At 43.6% G+C, this 22,427-nt stretch overlaps 1 protein-coding gene across 1 annotated transcript in view; it reads right to left on the bottom strand.

Annotated features, from left to right (window-relative positions):
- DNAH8 (dynein axonemal heavy chain 8) overlaps positions 1-22,427 on the bottom strand; it is a 273,951-nt gene that overhangs the window by 185,083 nt on the left and 66,441 nt on the right. The window contains exons 21-27 of the mRNA XM_081093926.1: positions 17,430-17,565; positions 14,775-14,890; positions 13,272-13,378; positions 7,684-7,759; positions 6,645-6,837; positions 2,389-2,585; positions 1,693-1,819 (exon numbers count right to left, since the gene is read on the bottom strand). Of these exons, the coding sequence (XP_080950052.1) occupies positions 1,693-1,819; positions 2,389-2,585; positions 6,645-6,837; positions 7,684-7,759; positions 13,272-13,378; positions 14,775-14,890; positions 17,430-17,565 (952 nt within the window). The remainder of the gene's footprint in view (positions 1-1,692; positions 1,820-2,388; positions 2,586-6,644; positions 6,838-7,683; positions 7,760-13,271; positions 13,379-14,774; positions 14,891-17,429; positions 17,566-22,427) is intronic.

The following is a 22,427-nucleotide window of genomic DNA, read 5'->3' as shown; positions in this document are numbered from 1 at the left end:
ATAATTAAAATGCCAAGAGCAAAAGATAAAGAGAGAATCTTAAAAGCAGCAAGAGAAAGACAGTCAGTGACCTACAAGGGAGTACCCATCCGACTGTCAGCTGATTTCTCAACAGAAACCATGCAGGCCAGAAGAGAGTGGCAAGAAATATTCAAAGTGATGAATAGCAAGAACCTGCAACCAAGATTACTTTATCCAGCAAAGCTATCATTCAGAATAGAAGGTCAGATAAAGAGCTTCACGGATAAGAAAAAGCTAAAGGAGTTCATCACCACCAAACCAGCATTATATGAAATGCTGAAAGGTATTCTTTAAGAAGAGGAAGAAGAAAAAGGAACTCTTACCATTTTCCACAGCATGGATGGAACTGGAGAGCAGATAAATACCACAGGATCTCACTCATTTGTGGAATATAATGAACAACATAAACTGATGAACAAGGATTGATCCAGAGATGGAGAGGCATTGACTGGACTGTCGGGCCTTGGAGGGAAGGTAGGGGGAGGGTAGGGGTAAGGGGGAAAGATCAACCAAAGGACTTATATGCAAGCATATAGGCCTAACCAATGGGCACGGACAACGGGGGGGTGAGGGCATGAGCGGGGGGGGGGTGGTAGAGGGTAACGTGGGAACAAGGACACATATGTAATTTCTTAATCAATAAAAAATATATTTAAAAAAAAGAGTATATAATATTTATTGGACATTAACTATTTGCCAGGTACCATGCTAAGCGTATATAAAATAGTTCATGAGGTGGGTACTGTCTACACCAGCAGAAAAGGGGTCAAGTAATGTTGGTAGTTAAATTTGAGAGCCACCGGTACATTGAGCATAGATGTGAAAACCTATGGGATACACCTTTTCTCCCTTCAACACAGCTCAAGTAGGTTTAGTTGATGCAAAATAGGTCATTCAAATATCTTCGGAGGATAATTATCTCACAAACTTAAGACAAAACTGATTGTACCTCTGTAACCATGGCATCAAGTCACCACCACAACCAGTTTTAAACTCAAACCATAGACCAATTCTCCTTAGTTCACATACTTTTGCAAGTCAATCAGTGTCAGCCCCTCTCATCTGAATGTCCACCAATCAGGAGGAACATACTCAATACACCCGCCTCTGGGTGCCAACCAGTCAGCAATAGTCTCACCCAAGCAAGCATCCTTCTACAGATGATGTACACTCTAGGTCCACAACGTGAGACCTCCAGTCTGCTCTGCAGGGAGCTCTGTGCCTGGCCAGCCCAGCTCTGCCTCACTTCGGGAAGCACTAAAGTCACTTCGGGCTTTTACTTCGGACATGAAGTGGCTGCTTCATCACCCTTTGATGCTCTAATCCCAAACAGTTTAACGTTTCAGGAGACTTCAAACTGTTTGACTCCTAGCTCAGGTATACAACCCCTCCTCACAAAAACTTTCACCTTATCCTCAGCTGTCTGACTGCCAATCGAGGAGCTGTGCTGCCGATTAAGTGTGTTAGGCCACCGTGGTATAATATTATATATAAAAAGACATAATATATCACATCACACACATATTATATGTAACACATACATGAACAATATTGGTGGTCCAGAAATATTTAACATTTAGATTGTTGTACCAAGGTAGCTTAATGACTGCTTCTAAATTAAGTGACGCTTCCTGTGAAAATACAGATATGTTACGGAATATTTTTAAATACCTGTATGCAACTCAAGTGCTCCTACAATGATGACAGGCTTCAGCTCATCAATCTCCTGTTCAAAGGTGGCGTAGTGCAGAATTTCTGATCTGATCTCAGTCAGAGAGGGGTTGTGAGCCAGAAATTCCTGAGGAAACAGTCAGTGTTTTCTTTAGCTTTTGATTCTTCTCCAAATTAAATCCCTTACGTAAAAAGCATAAATCCTCTACGTAAATAGTTACATTAGAGCACTGCACTTACTCAGGTACTTTTACACTGGTCTGTGCTATCAGGTGAACAGACCAGGAAAAGGCAAACGACCTGATAGTACTGGAAGAGAGCGGTGGGAGGGAAGGTCACAGAAGTCATGAATGGCTGTTCAGAATTCTCAGGTTCCCTTGAGTCTGACTAAAACTACAGCCGAGCCTCTGTAGGTGTGCACACCCTGAGTGCCTGGCCCCTGGACGGTCTGAACGTAACTGGTCCTCAACTGTTTACCCAAATTGCACGAAATTCAGACATGAATTTGACTCAGAGCCTCAGAGTGTCACTGTGAGAGTGACACGGGATACAACAGGTTAGGTGCTTGGCACTTATAGGTTATTGCCCTCTGCTCATGGGTTCCTGTCATTATCACCGATATTTTCTTGGTGCCGCTGCACACACTAGATATAAACAAACCAAACCCCAACTGCATCCCAGGCAGCAGAAACGCACCTTCACTTTCACGTCGCGGTCCTCTGTCCAGAGCGTCTTGTATTTCTGGAAGTCCTGCAGAGCCTCATGGGCGGCCTTCCTTAGAGAATTCACGGAGGAAGAAAGGAGCAGGACCAACTTGGAAATATCCTTGTGTTCTGCTACACCTGGATAAAAATTCTTCAGCTTCCTCGCAGGAATTATGTCTTCAAAAGATTCTGAAAACAGATGTTTTCACATATGGACAATGTCTACAACTTTAAATATTATATCCATTTCAATATTTATAGACTTTTTCAAGCTGTGTTATTTTAAAGACACTCCCCCCCCATAGAGTAATTAAGAACTATTCTCTTGCTGTCTTCACTTCTTTTTTAAAAAATATTTTTATTGATTTTTTAGAAAGGGAGGAGGAGGTGGAAGAAGAGGAGGAGGAGGAGGAGGAGGAGGAGGAGGAGGAGGAGGAGGAGGAAGAGGAGAGAGAGAGAGAGAGAGAGAGAGAGAGAGAGAGAGAGAGAGAGAGAAACATGCAAGAGCAAAACATGGATCGGCTGCCTCCTGCATGCCACTGACCAGGATTCCAACTGGCAACCTTTCTGTGCACAGGATGACCCTCAACCAATTAAGCTCTTAACTTGTTCTTGTTAAACTATTGTGTCTTAAACTATTTTGAGCCCTGGCCGGCGTGGCTCAGGTGGTTGAGTGTCATCCTGTGACCCTCAAGGTTGCTGGTTCAATTCCCAGCCAGGTCACATCCCTGAGAAACATCGATCGGTTGCTATTTTGCAGGGTCCCCTACCTTGTTTTTCTTCACCGATTTTTGAGCTATTTTTGACTCTCTGAACTTCCATATAGTTTTACAATAAATTACTAAAATTAGATTAAGAAATTATAGAAAAAATTCTGTTGTAATTTTACTGGAATTGTATTGAATTTGTAAATTAATCAAGGAATTGACTTCTTCATGTTATAAATTCATTCCAGTTGTCATTCAATAATAACCATTTTCCCCAAAATGCTGTGGAAATATTTTTTACATTTATTTATAAACTTCATGGTTTTGTGGCTATTGAAAATCTGTTTTTGCTATTACATTTTTTTCCAGATTTATTGAGATATAATTGACATAAGTGTATTACATTTTAACTGGATTATTGGCCATTACAGATACTCTTTATTTTTATATATAGGTCTTTATACATACATATTATTTTTTTATCTTTAAATTCTTTATTAGTTAAGGTATTACAAATGTGTCCTCATCCCCCCCATTAATCCCCATCCTTCCCCCCCACTCATGCTCTCATCCCCCTCATAAATATTATTGAACTTATTAGTTATAATAGTTGTTTCTAGGTTGCTTGAACATCCTATGCATGATCTTTAAATAAACACAATCTTGCCTTCTTTTCTAATTATCTAAATTTTTTATTGCCTGACTCATAGTGAAGATCTCCAGTAAAATATTGAATAAAACTGATAAAATCATTTCTTCATTTTGATGGAAAAGACATGCTTCTAAATTTTTCCATGGATAGCATTATCAGAACATCCCTCATATTCCTAGTTTGCTAAGAGGATGGATGTGGGTGAGTGAACTATATTATATTCACAGAAGCCCATATAACACATTTGTTAAAAAATAATTAAAAGTATATAAAACATATACTGAAGGAGAAAAAGATAATTCCAATGTACTCAGCACCGGGTTAAGAAGAGAATGCCAAGATATCAGTAATCCTCTCTCGGCCTCTCTCCAATCACATTCCCTTACCCCCGGAGGTAACCGCTCTCCTGCATTTTCTTTGAAGATGTACTTGAAGGTGAACCAATGCACTTATCTCTAGACAATATGTCGTTTGATTTTTTAAAAACTGAGCCAAAGGACACACGTAGAAAGAAAGACATTAATGCTCGTGCTAGATGGAGGCTCCCAGGAGAAAAGAAGCTCATCTCTGGGTCTAGTCCTGCTGCCGCGTCCTGCAGGCTGACAAAAGCCCTCTGGAGGAAGCCACGGCGAAGGATCGTAAGGGAGTCCTGCAGTATTGAGATAATGCAGTTCTCATCGCAATCGGGGCACCTGGCAGGGCCGTGTTTATGAGCCAAGCAATGGATGTCCAGCAGGAATAGGGCCGGGACAGTGGGCTACTGCGTGTTCTCCTGGATCACATGGCCTTCCCTCCACCTCTCAGTAGCAGCCAAAGCAGAACACTTCAGAGTGGCCCGAGCTTCTCCCGCTGACCCAGAGCAATGCGAGTAGAGCAGCGACTCTGTCAGCACAGGGTGAAAGCAGGCAAGCACAGACAAGAATATGGACCAGGTTCACCGGGCATTCCGTCTTCAAGTTAAAAGACAGTACAATGGCACCAGGCACCGTGGTGAGAGCAGCGGAAACTCGTCTCTCTCTCGAGTTACACTGGGGGCCCTGTGTACTCATCCTTTACCGTCCACCGGGGAATTCCCTTCACCTCCCTGCTGCATTCCACTCCTGTTTCCTACATCTCCTGTCTTCTTTTCTTTTTTCTTTGCTTTATTTTCTCAATTTGAAAGGGTACAGTAACTTTGTGGAAAAGGGTGCACTGGGTAAAATTTTTTAAGACAGTCAATATCCGAAAATGCCTTTATTCTACCATTACACTTGGTTGATAATATGGCAGAGAATAGAATTTTTATGTGCACAGTTGTTGATCAGTCGAAAGATTCTTGCACCTTGTGGTTTTAGCTTTACATTTGGTCTGCTACAATAATAGACTAATGGACTGAAAATCAGACAATTGGATTCCAGTCCTCTCCTCTGGATTCATTCCTAGCCCCGTCACTAGGTTTGTATATTCATAGATCCATAGATCCATAGGTTCACAGATTCATTCACAGGCTTTTCCCCCAGCCCTCCTTGCCTCTAATTTCCCAGTGTCCTTCTAGGAACTGCAATACTTGTCCACCCATCGTCACTGCCCAAGAGTCCGCGTATACCTTCACTTCAGATCACTTCTCCCTCCTTCAAAAGGAGATGCTACTTGAAGCTCTGCCCACAGGGAAACTCCCCCTCTCGCAGTCCTTAAGGGCTACTGCTGAGTAGGCTCTAGTGCAGGGGTGGGCAAACTTTTTGACTCGAGGGCCACAATGGGTTCTTAAACTGGACCGGAGGGCCGGAACAAAAGCATGGATGGAGTGTTTGTGTGAACTAATATAAATTCAAAGTAAACATCATTACATAAAAGGGTACAGTCTTTTTTTTTTTAAGTTTTATTCATTTCAAACGGGCCGGATCCGGCGCGCGGGCCGTAGTTTGCCCACGGCTGCTCTAGTGCATTTCAGCTCACACCAAAACATCAAGCCAACTCACCACAGACCAGGCCTGAGATTGTGTTTGTCCTCTATCAGCTGGTGATAGGGAATACCCTGTGAGACTATAGAAATGAGCTGAGAGGCTTGTTTGTGCAACACGGAAAGGTGGCAAGGGGGTCTGGGCCACCTGTTCCTGTAACTCATATGGCACCGTATGTTTAATTGGCATCTCCCTGGTTACCAGAGGAGGTAGTATATTTTCAGAAAAAGAGTTTGATTTTTTTTAGATTCCACACATAAATGAGATTATCCAATATTTTTCTTCTGTGTCTGGCTTATTTCACTTAGTATAATGCCCTCTGTATTTATCCATGTTGTCACAAATAGCAGGATTTCCTTCTTTTTAAGGCTGAAAATATTTACAATGAAAACATTTCACTGTAAAAAAAAAAAAAAATCATAGCAACAGAGAGTAGGATAGTGGTTACCAGAGTCTGAGGGTGGAGAAAAAGGATACAAACTTTCAGTTATAAGATGAGTAAGTTCTGGAGACCTCATGTCGCATAGTGACTGTAGTTAATAATAGTGTATTGTATGTCCTTGCTGGTTTAGCTCAGTGGATAAAGCATCAGCCTACGGACTGAAAGGTCCCAGGTGTGATTCTGGCCAAGGGCGCATGCCTGGGCTGTGGGCATGTCCCCCGTGGGGGGCGTGCAGGAGGCAGCCGATTGATGTATCTCTCTCATCAATGTTCCTATCTCTCTATCCCTCTCTCTTTCTCTCTCTCTAATACCAATAAAGAAAAACATATCTTTTTAAAAAGTGGAGGATGGAAAACACTAGTTTTTTAAAGGCAAAACTTAACAAATAAACATATAAAAGTTACTTTTAAAAATATCTACAAGCTGTTGAACCCAGGACGAGTCCGAGAAGAGCACTTGAACATTGTAATTCAAAGACTCTATCGGTCTGAGACGTAGCGTTCTTACTTTCTTCCCGCTTCAGCTGCTTTCCTCCACTGGGATGCGCCAGGTCAGTGGTGCGGCTGGGACTGACCTTGACACTCTTCATGGGCCGGGAGGGCTGTTGCCCCCAGTGAGCCACTCCTCTGCTGACCTCCAGGGTTAACTGGATCATCCGGTTAATGGCTTGTTGAATGTCATCCAAGCTCGGAACCATCACCTGTGGAAGAAGAAACAAGCCCCTGGTTCTGTTGGCACATGCGCTCCGCCCCTCTGCTTCTCACCGCCCCCCTCGGTCCCCACTGAAGTGGGGAAAGCCTCAGCTGCCCCAGGAAACGGCTGCTTTCAGGAGGGGGGTGTGAGGGCAGTGCAGACTGCACGCGGACTTTCTCAGTTCCTGCAGGCAAAAGGGACGAACACAGGACCTGGCATCCTTTCCCTGGGAGGGGGGCTGGATGCAGCCAACAATCGTGGACTATGTGTTGGGTGTCCATGAAGCAAAACCACTGAAGAAGCTCCTCTGCCAAGAGTCTGACCTCAGGCTCTGAACTGTGCCTCCAGGAGGCCACCGCGGAGACGTGGAGCAGGTGAGACACAGCCTGTCCCCCCTGGCCTAACCCTAACCCTCACAGCGTGCACCTGTCAGAGTTCCAGATGCCGGTTCACAGTGGGTGGTGGGAGAGATGGTCCATGAGAAAGCAGAAGGGTTCCATGGTGCTCAGGGTGTAGGCTCTCTCTTTCTTTCTATTCTGCCACCCTTAGTGGGTTGCCTCACGGCCGTGTGTTTGAGGTGGTCTTATGTAGATGATTTAATGTTTGAAGCAAGAAAAAGCAAGATTTTTAGAATACTTGCTAACTGATGGCTGACCAGACACTTGACTCCACTTCAGCACACCATGAGCTATGCAGAGCAATTTTTATAACAGATATTAATTATAATATTTTTATTTTTGTTAAATACGAAGGTGAGATAGATATATAGGACCAAGTTCAGTTCTCGTGTAACCCTTGTCAAATACATTACCCAAGTATCCTCGTGTTAACTGGGCTATTCGATCATTCTTACCACATTAGGAATCGCAAGATGTACTTCCGTTTTTATAAAGGAAATGACATCTTCTGCCCGCTTTCGTCCATAGAGGCTGTAATAAGATGGACATTTATCTGGTAAATCTTAACCTATAATTTCATAAATAGCTTGCTATGCTACCGCACTCAATCCTAAAAAATAAAGATAATTTCAAAATACTATATTACATGAAGAGAATGTTTTTATAATGAAACCATAAATTTCAGAGAGCTAAAAAATGACAGTGACAATATTCTTGGAAGTAAAATATTAAGTCTCATTTACATTTTCTAGTATTTTAATGTTCTGTTAGTCAAAAGCATTTAATAATGTGTTAAAAGCATTCTTTTTTTTCCAGCCCCATAACAAATATTGGACAAGATTCACCAATAAAAAGCATATACCTTCATGTATTCTTCTATATATACTTTTTTGTAAGATTAAACAGGAGTTTTTTGTCAAAGCTTCCAAAAGCCTTCCTTTTTAAACAATATCTCTCATGCTCAGACAGAAATACAGACATACAAACACACGAGTACAAGTAACGACATATACCAGACCGGCAAATTAGTTTGGTTATCTCCCTCTGCCTTGACATCTGTCCCCATCCCAGAAAAAATTATAATAAACTAGAGGCCTGGTGCACGGATTCGTGCACATTGAAAGGAAATGAATTTTAAAAAATATTTCAATAACACTATTTGCCCTTTCTCTATAATAGAAGTGTCAACCAAATTCACTGGCAGATCGACACACATGCGTGCAATTGGCTCCAGCGAGAGCTTTATATGTATCACACATGCATAAGTCAACTTAGCCTCTTATATACTAGTATATAGAATAAACTTGCTTAATTAGACCTGATTTAGCTAAACTTTTTCCAGCCCAGTGAAGCACCCCAATTTCTCTTTCAGGTAATTGTCAGCAACACAGCAGTAAATATCAACACGAAGCACATTATTATTGTAGATCATTCAGGGAGAACAAAGGGTAAAACATTTAACTGCAGCGGTGTTTGACGACATTCTTCACAGCGAGAAAACCTAAAGTCATTTTCAAGGTCCACCATTTCTTACTTCTTTTCAGTCGGGTCAAGTTTCTAAACTTTCTAAATCTCCATTTTCCGGCTAAGGAAAAGAAAATAGGATTCCACCGAATCTCCTATCTACTTACCCCAGGACTTCTGTGAGGCTCAAATGAGGTGAGGCACAGGAGAAAGCTTTACAGACATTTGGTTAAAGTGTAAAATGTTTGCACCTGGCTATAAAGCAAGCCGTGTTCCTGGGCTGAAGAAACCCCAAGGAGGCTAGTCACTAGGGCAGCCGTGGGCAAACTATGGCCCACGGGCCGGATACGGCCCGTTTGAAATGAATAAAACTATTAAAAAAAAAGACCGTACCCTTTTATGTAATGATGTTTACTTTGAATTTATATTAGTTCACACAAACACTCCATCCATGCTTTTGTTCCAGCCCTCCGGTCCAGTTTAAGAACCCATTGTGGCCCTCGAGTCAAAAAGTTTGCCCACCCCTGCGCTAGGGAGAGGAAGCTGGATTGCTGTATCTTGGGTAACAACATTACCCGGTGCCCACAGCCACCGTTTCAGAGCTGGGCTGGGCTGTGGGCCCCATTTTGCGCCAGGGGGCCTTGGCAGCATCAGCTTCAATGTGGTGGGGTGTCACTTCTGGATGGTGGCAGAGCCTGTGTCCCACTTGGGGGAAGCTAAGTGTTGCTTTGTGGACATCAGGTCCATGGTGCCGATTCTCTGTAAATGGCCGGTGTGTGTCACAGCAGCTCCTGCATTGAGCATCTGCCCCCTGGTGGTCAGGGCGTGTCATAGTGAGTGGTTGGATGGTTGGATACTTAGCATATTAGCTTTTTATATACAGATGTAAAATTTCCATAGCAATAAATACTGTCGTTACTGAGAAACTACACCTCCAGTTATAAATACAACCAACTGCCTGCAGCTACAGTTTTTCCAGAAGATGCGGGCCTGGGGTGACAGAAGCAAAGGCACAGCACCCCAATAGGCGACAAAGCCAGGCCTCCTGTGTGCTCCCCGCTGAACCTGCCATATTCTAGTACCTCTTCGGGGGCAGTAACTGTGAACCAATAAGACCTGGCTCTGCATTCAAAGTTTTGAGGGTCATGTGGACGCAAAAGTGAAACTCCTAGACAGAGAAGACAGGGAAGGAGAGACAAAGACTCAAAAACAAAAAATCTCTGGCTCAAAGAGGACATATGAAGTAAAATCCCAACAAGAATAACTATGCCAGACAGTAAGAAAGGGAATTAAAGAAACCTATAATTGAACCAGAAACTCACTCCAGATAAAAGTCAAAGACAAACTCTAAAGTAAGTATAATGAGAATGTTTGAAGATATCAATGAAGGCTAAAATTGCTCAACTAAAAAGGCAGAAATGATAAGAAAAAGTATTCATTGACATGTTTAAGATGCAACAGATGAAATCATGTTCTACTAGACTAGAGGCCCAGTGCACCAGTTGGGCCCTGGTCCTGGCCTGCAGGATCAAGCCAAAACCAGCTCTCCAATATCCCCAGAGGGGTTCCGGATTGCGAGAGGGCGCAGGCCAGGCCAAGGGACCCCACCAGTACACGATCAGGGTCAGGGAGGGACACAGGAGGTTGGCCAGCTGGGGAGGTACCACAGGAGGGCTCCAGGTGTGTCCATCCTGGTTCGCTTAGACCCAATCAGCTGAACCCCAGTAGCAAGCTAACCTGATCGGAGAGTCTGCCCCCTGGTGGTCAGTGTGCATCATAGTGAGCGGTTGAGTGGCCTTAACGTATCATTAGCATATTACACTTTGATTGGTGGAGCAGACAACCAGACACTTAGCATATTAGGCTTTTATTATATAGGATACAGAGATGCTGGCCCATAATGTAGCCCAGAAACGAAAAAAAAAACAAACTAAATGACAGAGTAGTTAGGTGCTAGGGAGGAGAGGCCCCAGCACTTGAGATGACCACACATCCAGTGTGCCCAGGACAGTCTAGGTTAAGTCTGTCCTGACCCTTCACCTGAATCATGTCCCTCACAAAAAAGTGTCCTGGTTGGAACAATAAATTATGTGATCAATCCATTCAATGTTCAGCTATCAGGAGTTCCATAAGAGAATGTCCCGCCTGGCCAGTGCTGCTCACTGGTTAGAGCACCGGCCGGTGCACCAAAGGATTGCAGGTTCAATTCCTGGTCAAGGGCATGTGCCTGGGCTGCAGGTTCAATCCCCAGCCCCAGTCAGGGAATGATTGATGTGTTTCTCTCACATCGATGTTTTTCTCTCTCTCTTTTCCTCTCTCTCTATCTCTCTCTTTCCTCCCTCCATCCTTTCCTCCCTCCCTTCCATTCTTTCTAAAAAGAAAAAAAAGAGTGGAAAAAATATCCTCAGGTGAGAATTAACAAAACAAAAATAAAGAGAGAGAGAGAGAATGTTCCAGAAGCAATAACTGCAGAGAAAATTGCTGGGGATTTTCTGGAGTTAAGGAACACTATAAGCCAGGGGTGGGCAAACTTTTTGACTCGAGGGCCACAATGGGTTCTTAAACTGGACCGGAGGGCCGGAACAAAAGCATGGATGGAGTGTTTGTGTGAACTAATATAAATTCAAAGTAAACATCATTACATAAAAGGGTACAGCCTTTTTTTTTTTTTTTTTTAGTTTTATTCATTTCAAGCGGGCCGGATCCAGCCCGCAGGCCGTAGTTTGCCCACGGCTGCTATAAGCCCTCAAATAGAAAGTGTACTCTGAGAACAAAGCAGGTAAGTAAAGATAAGTCCTCACAGGGAGAGAAGACTGCAGAACATCCAGGATAAAAAGCAATCTTCCACTAGAATTACTACAGACTTCTCATCAGCAACAAAAGATCAGAAAAAAATGAAGTACTTTCAAAGTGCTGAGAGACAAAAAAAAAAAAAAAATTTATCCAGCAAAACTTGTCATGAAAGTAAGAGGGTAAAAAAGGGCATTTTTAGACTCAAAATGAAGAATCACATCCTCACGAAGCAATCAGTGGGATAAGAAATACACAAGAACCTGAAGACTTTGATAAACTATGCCAGTAAATAAATTATTTTTGCGTGTTCAGGAAGAGAAGGGAAGGGAAACACCAATTTTAAGGAAGAGAAAGCACAAATGGCTTATAAACATAAAAATGTGTCCAACCTCAACAGTAACTAGGAAAATGATCATTGACAATCCAACGAGATGCCACTCACACAAGGTCTTTTCACTGAGCAATACCAACTGTGCACGAGGATGCGGAGCCATGGGGCTCTCCTTCTAGGTCTTGCCTGGCGAAGTGGGGCAGGCACATGCTCTAGGGCCCAGCCATTCCACTCTTAGCAGGAGGCAGGTACCAGAATGTTCGCAGAGGTTTTATTCACAGTAGCCCAAACCAGAAACAGCCCAAATGGCCATCGCCCGTAGAACAGAAAAACAGGTTATGTATGCTTCAACCATATCAAAGTGAAATAAGTTACATCAACATAGATGAATCTCACAAACATAATGCTGAATGTAGTCCAAAACAGGCAAAATTAAATGACACGTTGACTGGGGATACAAATATGTAGTAAAACCTAAGGACCATGATAAACATCAAGTTCAGGATAGTAGTTACCTTTGGGTGAGCCAGAGAGGACCAGTAAGGGGACTGTTCTGTGTTTTTCATCTTGGCCTGGCTGCCAGTAACTTGGTTGTTCATTTGATCACTGTTCTTGCAATATTACCCTTATCTATATATATAAAAGCCTAAGAGACCAGCTGACCGGCCAGTAGCTATGACGTGCAATGACCACCAGGGGGCACACGCTCGATACACAGGCATGGAAACATGGAACAGACTGATGAATCTCAGAGGGAAGTGGGGAGGGAGAAGAGGGGAGGGTGGGAAGAGATTAACCAAAGACCTTATATGCATACTAGAGGCTTGGTGCACGAATTCGTGCACTGGTGGGGTCCCTTGGCCTGGCCTGTGGAGATCGGGCTGAAAGCAGTTCTCCGACATCCCCCGAGCGGTCCTGGATTGTGAGAGGGAACAGGCCAGGCCAAGGGACCCACCAGTGCACAAATCCATGCACTGGGCCTCTAGTCTATATATATAAAAGCCTAAGGAACCAGCTGACTGGTAGCTATAATGCACAATGACCACCAGGGGGCAGATGCTCTGACCAGTAGCTATGATGTGCACTGACCACCAAGGGATAGACGCTCAACGCAGGAGCTGCTGAGCTGCAGTGACTTGGCAGCTGCGGTTCTCGGGTGACACACCCGGAACCAGAGAGGAGGGAGCCCAATTCCGGGGTGCGTCACCCAAGAACCGCCCTCTCATAACCCGTGACCCCTCGGGGGATATTGGGAAGCCAGTTTCAGCCCGATCCTCACAGGCCAGGCCAAGGGAACCCACCAGTGCATGAAGGGCCTCTAGTGTTTTCATACAGTCTTTTCATCAATGTTATATTTTAAATTTTATCATTTTTTAAATTAATAAAAAGGTGCTCTTATTAGCATTGTTATTACAGATAGTAGTACCAGATATATTTAGCGTATTTTCAACTTGCCTTGCAACAAATATTCTTTTTTTCATTGTGTCCAAAGATAACCGTGTAGCTTTTTGAAGACTGTCTAGTAATTGATGAGAGAAGAAAGCATAGACCTCTTTACATTCCTGTAATGAGAAATCACAGTACATTTGGTACAAAAGATAAAAACTCTAACATCCCCAAAGCAAGAATACAATATCAGAAGTGTCGTGTGAAAAATGAAAAATCATAAACTATACAATTTCGATTATATTGTATAAGGTCAATCCTAAAGGACTTGCTTATTTTTTAAAATGTGTTTTTATTGATTTCGGAGAGCTGGGTAAGGAGGACGGCTCAGCAGGTGTGAACTAGGAGGAGTAGGTCAGGGTGGGTGAGTTATCCGGCTAGAGCACGGGTGTGACATAATCCATATTGATGTTAGACGGGCCACTCTGGCAGCCATGTGGGAGGTGGAGGCTACTGAGGAGGTGGCTGCACTGATGCCGCCCAGGTGACCCACCAACTCCAGAGGCTCTGGCGGCACTCGGTCTTGCTCTGAGGACTCAGCCTGTGTTGCAGGGAAGGCATCTGAAAGAGAAGGGCCGCTGGCCCGGGGACCCCCCCCCCCGCCCCCACCCCCCTCCCGCTCTGGCCGAAGCCTGCAGGCGACTAACAGCGGCTGGTGCAAGGTTCTGAGAGGAAATCCGCAGCTAAAATCTAGAATCGGCAAGACAGTGTTTCCCATCAATTGCTGATTATCATCCTTGAGCAAGAAGGTGAGAGTGGAACAAATGTGTGCTACTTATTTCCAAAACTGTCTGTAGTACAGTGTGTGTTAAAGTGCAAAAGAATGTGAAATAGAAAGCATGAAAAGACGATGAGCACCACGGGCTAAAAGAAGACTGCCGGGAGCAGGGGAGGCAGGAATTAGCACAAACGTGGCAGGGCATTCGGTGCTGATGTCACAGGAAGGGCGAGGCCAGAGGAGAAAGAAACCCTGTGCCTCCCTCCTTCTCAACCTCCATTCTCGACACAACGTGAAAATCTGCCCACTCGGGGTCTCTCCTGGGGGAGAGTCCACAGGCTGCCCACGGTGCTGATGAAAATGCAGATCCCTGGACCCCGAATTAATCAAAACCTGGGCTTGCAATACAGGTAATGCTGTTAAGCACAATAACAGGAAAACCTTCCCCAGTCTGAGTCAAACAGACCGGCACTCCAGTCCCCGAGTGGCCTTTACTATGTAAGAAAACATGGCCAATCACCAAAGGGGAAGATGAGTATATAATATAAACGTAGTTGACACATCACATTAAAAGTTGATGAAGTTGGGGAAAACTGTAAGGATTGCTGTATCTTGCCAGATTCTTCAGTGCAGAGCTGAACATTACATTTTGTGGACTTTGTGACAAATCCAAATTCGTTATAAATCCACACGGATGGGTTGCAGAACCCCCTGGATGAAGCACCACTCAGATTACCTACAACCTCTGAGTCATAACTCTGTGAAATCCCATGAGGTCGTTTCACAATAAATACCTTTTTAAATTCATCTTCTTTCTCGTTAACAGCAACCTCAGGCATAATTGAAGTCTCATAATCAGTGTTCTCAGTCTCTTCTGCTTCACTTCCAAAAACAACATGTTTCCTATGTTCTACAGATAAAAGACAAAACAAGATATAACATTTAATATTGAGCACTTGGCTTATTATACATGGCCAAAACTTCTTTTTTTAAAAAAAACAACCTCTTCTTATAAAGTTCTCAATTTAAAAATTTAAATTTAAAATTTGTTCCCATAGGAATCATCCTTGAATTCCATTTAAATCACCCATTTCAATAGAATTGTTATTCTACTGAGAAATAGACTTTTTAAAATATAATGTCTTAGTGTCTGGAATTAAGAAGCATTTAAGGTTTTCACTTACTATCTTTCTAAAATACTTATTTACTTTTGGAGTTTTATAATGTAACTAGAAGCCCAGTGCACAAAAATTTGTGCACTCGGGGGGGAGGGGGATCCCTCAGCCCCGCCTGTGCCTTCTCGCAGTCTGGGACCCCTCAGGGGATGACCACCTGCTGGCTTAGGCCTGCTCCCTGGGGGAATGGGCCTAAGCTGGCAATCAGACATCCCTCTGGCAGCCCAGCAGCCCTCGGGGGATGTCCACTTGCCAGCGGCGAGCAGGCCTAAACTGCAGTCGGACATCCTTAGCGCTGCTGAGGAGGCAGGAGAGGCTCCCACCACCACCGCTGTACTGGCAGCCATCAGCCTGGCTTGTGGCTGAGCAGAGCTCCTCCCATATGAGAGCGCCCTGACCACCAGAGGGCAGCTTCTGTATTGAGCGTCTTCCCCCTGGTGGTCAGTGTGTGTCATAGTGACCAGTCATTCCCAGTCTTTCTGCTGTTAGGGTCAGTTTGCATATTACCCTGTTACTATATAGGATAGAGGCCTGGTGCACGGGTTAGGGGCTGGCTGGTTTGTCCTGAAGGGTGTCCCGGATCAGGGTGGGGGTCCCCACTGGGGTGCCTGGCCAGCCTGGATGAGGGGATGATGGCTGTTTGCAGCTGGTAACACCCCCTTCAGGGTGGGGGTCCCCACTGGGGTGCCTGGCCAGTCTGGGTGAGGGGCTGAGGGCTGTTTTCAGGCTGGTGGGTGACTGAAGCTCCCAACCTCTCCTTTTTTTCTTTTTTCTTTTATTCTGGGATTTATTTACCTTCTATGGCTATCACTAGAGCTGAGAGCCGGCTTTAGCTCTGAGGCTCAGCTCCAGCTCTGAGACCTCGGCTGCTGAAAGCAGGTATCTGGGCTTTGTTTAGCTTCTATAACTGAAAGACTGTTGCAACTCCAGCTCTGAGGCCTGGCTGGCTGAAAGCAGGTTTCTGGGGATTGTTTAGCTTCTATAATTGCAACATAGTTGCTTAGAGTGCAGCTCAGAGCTGGGCTGTGGCAGGCGTGGAACCTTGGCTTCCTCCATCACTGGAGCAAGCAAGCATCCTGTTCGCTTCAGCTGCCTGGCTGCTGGCCACCATCTTGGTTGGCAGTTAATTTGCATATCGCCCTGATTAGCCAATGGGAAGCGTGTTGGAGGTGTTTGTCTATTATTAGATAGGATGAACTGAGATGTTTGTGTTTTGACACTTTTGAAGAAAACTAATTAAACTAAGTGGGAAAACTCTAAGAGAAAGAAGGCATGTATGGATCGCTGTTTAGGCTCAGTTTCAAAGCCTCTGCACTACTGCTATTCTTGGTATCTTGGGGTGGGGGGTGCTGTCCTGAGCATTTAGGATATTCAGCAGCATCCCTGGTCTCTAAACATTAGGGGCTATTGGCACCTCCCACCAACAATGTCTCCAGGCCTTTAAGAATGCTGTGGGGGGGAGAGGGAGAGAGAGAGAGAGAGAGAGAGAGATTATTATAGAAAACCTGAGACTGCTATCCAGGAAGAGCTCTGCTTGCAAGGTTGGTCCTTGGTTGGTATCTGGGAACTGGGATTTCAGAAGGTTTCCCACCACTGTCTAACTTAGCAATTTTCAACCTATTTCAACTCCTGGCACACATAAACTAATTACTAAAATTCTGCAGCACACCAATACATTATATTTTTTGTCTATCTGACAAAAATAAAAGGTATAATTTTGATTCATTCACACTGGACATCTATTGTTGTGTTGGCTGCTGTCATCTCTTAATTTGACAACCTAAGGGAAAAGAGGACAGTGCTCCTGGCTAAATAGTCAGGTATTGCATGTTTTAAAAATTCTTGCAGCACACAGGTTGAAAATCGCTGCTCTAACTCATAAAACAGGCCGGCTTGTGTAGCTCAGTGGTTAAGCATCGATTTATGAACCAGGAGGTCACGATTCAATTCCAGTCAGGGCACATGACCAGATTGCAGGCTGTCCCCAGTAGGGGGCATGCATGAGGCAGCCGATCAATGGTTTTCTTTCATCACTGATATTTCTATGTCTCTCCCCTTCTCCCTCCCTCTCTGAAATCAATAAAAATATACTTTTTTAAAAGGGTTCACTGTGCCTAAACAATGCAAATAATGCAAACAATGTGGTTTATGCTGAACACCTGCTTTGCTTTCCTTCTGGGAGTCTGGAATTTTGGTTGCTGCTAAGCAGAAGGAGTCTACTTGCGAACATACCTTTAATTCTTGTGATTCAAACATTATAGCTAGTAAAATTACCTGATACCTTCTTTCCTGTTTTCACACTGTACTTAACTTCATAAATAGCCTCAAATATTGATATAAGTTCTCTGACAGCTTCTTCCACATGCTTACTCTTGTGGTTTAGAATATCAGCCCATTCTCTTGTGTATGTCTATTAAATGAAAAAATGATTATTAATTTCCAGATACTTTTAAAACACTGTGAAAATTATTTAAAAACCTATAATTAACCGCCACTTAAAAATAGCTAGAGATAGTTGCCAATAGCATAATATTTCACATCCAAAACTGCCAATGGCTAAAGGCACAGCTGCTCAGGCCCAGGTCACGAGAAGGAGGAGAAAGAAGGAAAATTCAGTCTTTGACCTTTACCTGACTCAATCACACACAGACATCTACATTCACATTTATATGATGAAAAAAAAAGAAGGCTGAAAAAGCAGAGACATAATATTGTCAAAAGTTCAAAATGAGTCCGGCCCGTGTGGCTCAGGGTTGAGCATCCACCCATGAACCAGGAGGTCATAGTTCAATTCCCCGTCAGGGCACATGTATGGGTTTTGGGCTTGATCCCCAGTAGGGGGCATGCAGGAGGCAGCCAATCAATGATTCTCTCTCATTATTGATGTTTCTATCCCTTTCCTTTACTCTCTCTGAAATCAATTTTTTAAAAACATATTTTTTTAAAATGTTGAAATGAGAAGTAGTTTGAAAAAGGACAATCCAAAGTGTTGCTGCGATTCCAATGAAATTGGGTTTTTAAGTGAGCATGGTGTATGCCAGCATTAAAATTTCAGAGCTTTGTGTATATTTACTCATTTAATTAAAGAACAACCTCTTGGGACAGGTACTATTATCGTCCCCATCTCACAGATGAGAAATCGGAGGCTCAGAAAGAATAAGAAACGTGTCCTCACGTGGTCACCCAGTGGGTGGTGAAAATAGAGGTTTGAAGGCCAGCTCTGACTGATTCTAAAAGCCTGTGCTTTTGCCTTTCTACACTTCTTTTTTAACATATATTTCTTTATTGATTTCAGAGAGGAAGGAAGAGGGAGAGAGAGATAGAAACATCAATGATGAGAGAGAATCATTGATCGGCTGCCTCCTGCACGCCCCTGACTGGGGATCGAGCCCGCAACCTGGGCATGTGCCCTTGGCCAGAATCGAACCTGGGACCCTTCAGTCCGCAGGCCGACACTCTATCCACTGAGCCAAACTGGCTAGGGCTCTACACTTTTTTAATAGTCAAAAAAGGCTTTAGGAAGAAGTTGAAAACTAGTTAAATTCAAAAAAAAAAAGCAGGTTTATAGAAATGAATAGGTCTTTTGACAACATCCAGACATTTTAGAAAAGGGAAAAGTAAATGGGACCAGCCGACTTAGGCCTCCAAATGACTTCCTCGAAGGAACCCACGCCTGTCTATGCAAACCTCTCCCCAGACGAGCTTTGTGAGGCCCATACTCCCCATATGCTGCCCTCATGTGTTCCTTGGCTACTGGATTGAGGGAGATACTTCTGCGTTTGTCATTTCCATTTACACCACCTCTTCTGTATCTGAACCCATCCCCATCTTTTCCCAGTCTCCCGAAGACATTCTCTGATCCTCTGCACCCCCACCAACTCTTCTGACTTTGCTCCATCATTCATTCCTTCCATCCTTTCTAATTATGCAACATAATGTTGAACACTGGAATGGCAATGGTGGCTGAGAGCCACTTCATTCTAGCAGGGAAAACGAGTGCTAAGCAGTAGACACTTCTGGCTGATCTTGGCATATTGACCACCTGTAAATATATGTGTTCAACTGTGTAAATGTAAACACAAGTTTACACCATCAGCCATCCCCATCCCTGCTTGCTTTGAAATCCCCTGAGAAAAGAACCAGACACTACAAGTTAAACCTGACAGGTTGAACATACATGTTTACTTGGGCAATCCCCTGTTACTTCCAAAAACCTAAAAAAATAAACAAATAAGTAACACAAAGTAATCTTTTAAAAAGAATATGCCCACATGAATAAATGAGAGGATGCCACATTCATTCTTCATATGTTTTCAATACTATATAATAATAAAGTTAATGAGATTCAACAACTGGTGCTGGGACAACTGAATATCTTATCTATTTGCAAGAGACTGAAACTGAATCCTCTCATTACACCATACACAAAAATTAACTCACAATGAATCATAGACCTAAACATAAGAGCTAATACTGTAAAACTATCAAAAGAAAACGCAGGCATATGCTAAAAAAAAAAAATGATATCTTACCTTTTTTGACAGCATGAATGAACCTGGAGTTTAGTATGCTAAGTGAAATAAGCCAGTCAGAGAAAGACAAATACCATATGATCTCACTTATACATGGAATCTAAAGAACAAAATAAACTGACAAACAAACTGGAAACAAAAGCAGGGATATAGACTGAGAGCTGTCAGACAGGAGGGGGGTTGGTGGACTGAATATAAGAAGATAAAGGGATTAAGGAAAAACACACACATATATATTACACAAAGACACAGGCAACAGGGTGGTGGTAGCCAGAGGGAAAGGGAACTGAGGGGTAGGTGGAGGTACACAGCAGGGGACGGGATGGAAAGAGATTTTGCTTGGAGCAATGGGTGCACAATAAATTCACCCCAATAGATTCAATTTTTAAAAAAAGAGCCCGCCGGTGTGGCTCAGTGGTTGAGCGTCAACCTATTAACAAGGAGCTCACAGTTTGACTGCTAATCAGAGCATGTGCCCAGATTGCAGGCTGAGTCCCCAGTAAAGGGTGTGTGCAAGAGGCAGCCAATCAATGATTCTCTCTTATCACTGATGTTTTTATCTCTCTCTCCCTCTGCCTTCCTCTCTGAAATCAATAAAAATATATTTTTTTTAAAAAAGAAAACAGGCATAGATCTTCATAATTTTGGATTAGGCAAAATTTTCTTAGCTATGACACCAAAAACAGAGCAACAGATGAAAAAGAAGATAAATTGAACAACATCAAATTTAAACATTTTGGGGCTTCACAGGACAAAATCAAGAAAATGAAAAGATAACCCACAGAATGGAAGAAAAAATGCAGATCATATATCTGATAAGGGACTAGTATCTAGAACATATAAAAAACAATTACAACTAAAAACAATGGGCATTTCTGAAGGAAGATACACAAAAGGTTAATAAGCACATGAAAAAAAGGCTCCACATCACTAGTCAGTAGGGAAATACAAATCAAATACTCAATGAGACACCACTTGGCATCCACCAGGACGGCTATAGTAAAAAAGACAAATAGTAAGTGTTGGCAAGGATGTAGAGAAATTGGAACCCTTGTACAAAGCTAGTGGGGATGTAAAATTATGCAGCCGCTTTGGAAAACAGTCCAGCAGCTCTTCAAAAGGTTAAACTTGGAGTTAACATATGACCTAGCAATTCCACTCCTAGGTATATATCCATAAAAAATTAAAAAGTAGCCAGAGGGAAAGGGAACTGAGGGGTAGGTAGAGGTACACAGCAACATTATCTATACTAATAAAAGGGTAATAAGCTAATTAGACCTGGTTGACCAGACATCTTACGGTTGTCCGGTCCTCCTTCTGGACAAAGCCATGGTGGCAGGGGCCGAGGCAGAGACGGTTAGGGGCAATCAGGCTGGCAGGGGAGGGCAGTTAGGGGTGATCAGGCAGGCAGGCAGAGGGGATAGGAGTGATCAGACAGGCAAGCAGGTGAGGGTTAGGAGTCAGCAGTCCCAGATTGCAAGAGGGACATCCCCCAAGGGGTCCCAGATTGGAAAGGGTGCAGGCTGGGCTGAGGGACGCCCCGCCTCCGTGCACAAATTTCATACACCGGGCCTCTAATTTGTTTATAAATGAAAATAAAGTACATTTATGTTCACAGGAGCATTATTTGTAATGGCCCAAGGTGAAAAGATATAATCATTTCAAACTTGCATGCTCTGAGAACAAGATGTTAAAATGGGCCATTACAGCCAAGGCCCCAATGCTGAGAACAAATAATTTTAATACCCCACACATTATGAAAAAGACAGTTCTTAAAAGGTAGCAGGGAAGGCAACCCTCGGCCCACTGCCCACCTTGAGGTTATAGATGGGAAGCTTGATCATTGGTAGAGATGTGGTAGAAGTAAGTATAGGAACTTTAAAAGAACTACTCAGAGACTCTGACCCAAGTCCTCTTGAATCGGGGATAGAGGTGCAAACCGATGCTTAAGTAGTCCTGAGGGAAGAAGCTGGCTGGGAGCCCCAGCCCCTAAAGGCAAGAATAGATGTTTAGGGAAGAAATTGCATTTTTAGAGAAAGAGGGGCAAAGGCACCTGTTTTCCACAGGCTAATCGGACCCCTTGAGATGAAGCCACCCTTGGCTGTCTTGAAAAGGACACTGGCAAGGTGACCCAAGCCAGCAGGGTGGGTGTAGCGGAAGCACAAGGCAGGCAAGAAAGAAAAAGGAGTTCGTTAAAGACAAAGTGGGTGCTTTTGAGAGAGACTGTTAGTGTGCCAAGCCTCGACCATGATTAGACAGGGCTCCTGGCCTGTCCTTTGCAGCCAGTGTATGTGGAGAAGGGTTAGGCTTTATCCTGTGGGAACTGGACAGGTTTCCCCAAGGGAGTTCTGCAGTTGAATTTGGTGGAAATGTGGAGACTGGATAGGATGGGGCCACGTATGGAGGCAGAGAGACTAGTTAGAGCAGGGGTCCTCAAACTTTTTAAACAGGGGGCCAGTTCACTGTCCCTCAGACCGTTGGAGGGCCGGACTATAGTTTAAAAAAAAAAAACTATGAACAAATTCCTATGCACACTGCACATACCTTATTTTGAAGTAAAAAAACAAAACGGGAGCAAATACAGTATTTGTATTTGCATGTGGCCCGCGGGCCGTAGTTTGAGGACCCATGAGTTAGACCATGACATCGATTGCTAAACTCCAAAGGAGCCTTACAGATCTGCCCTAAGACAGGGGTAGCAACCGTGGAAAAGGGGAGGCAATTCAAGCAAAATCTGAGG

The sequence above is a fragment of the Myotis nattereri genome, assembly GCF_964212035.1.
Source record: "Myotis nattereri genome assembly, chromosome: 6".
NCBI classification, from domain to species: domain Eukaryota; kingdom Metazoa; phylum Chordata; class Mammalia; order Chiroptera; family Vespertilionidae; genus Myotis; species Myotis nattereri.
This window is presented reverse-complemented; position numbering and strand designations above follow the sequence as displayed.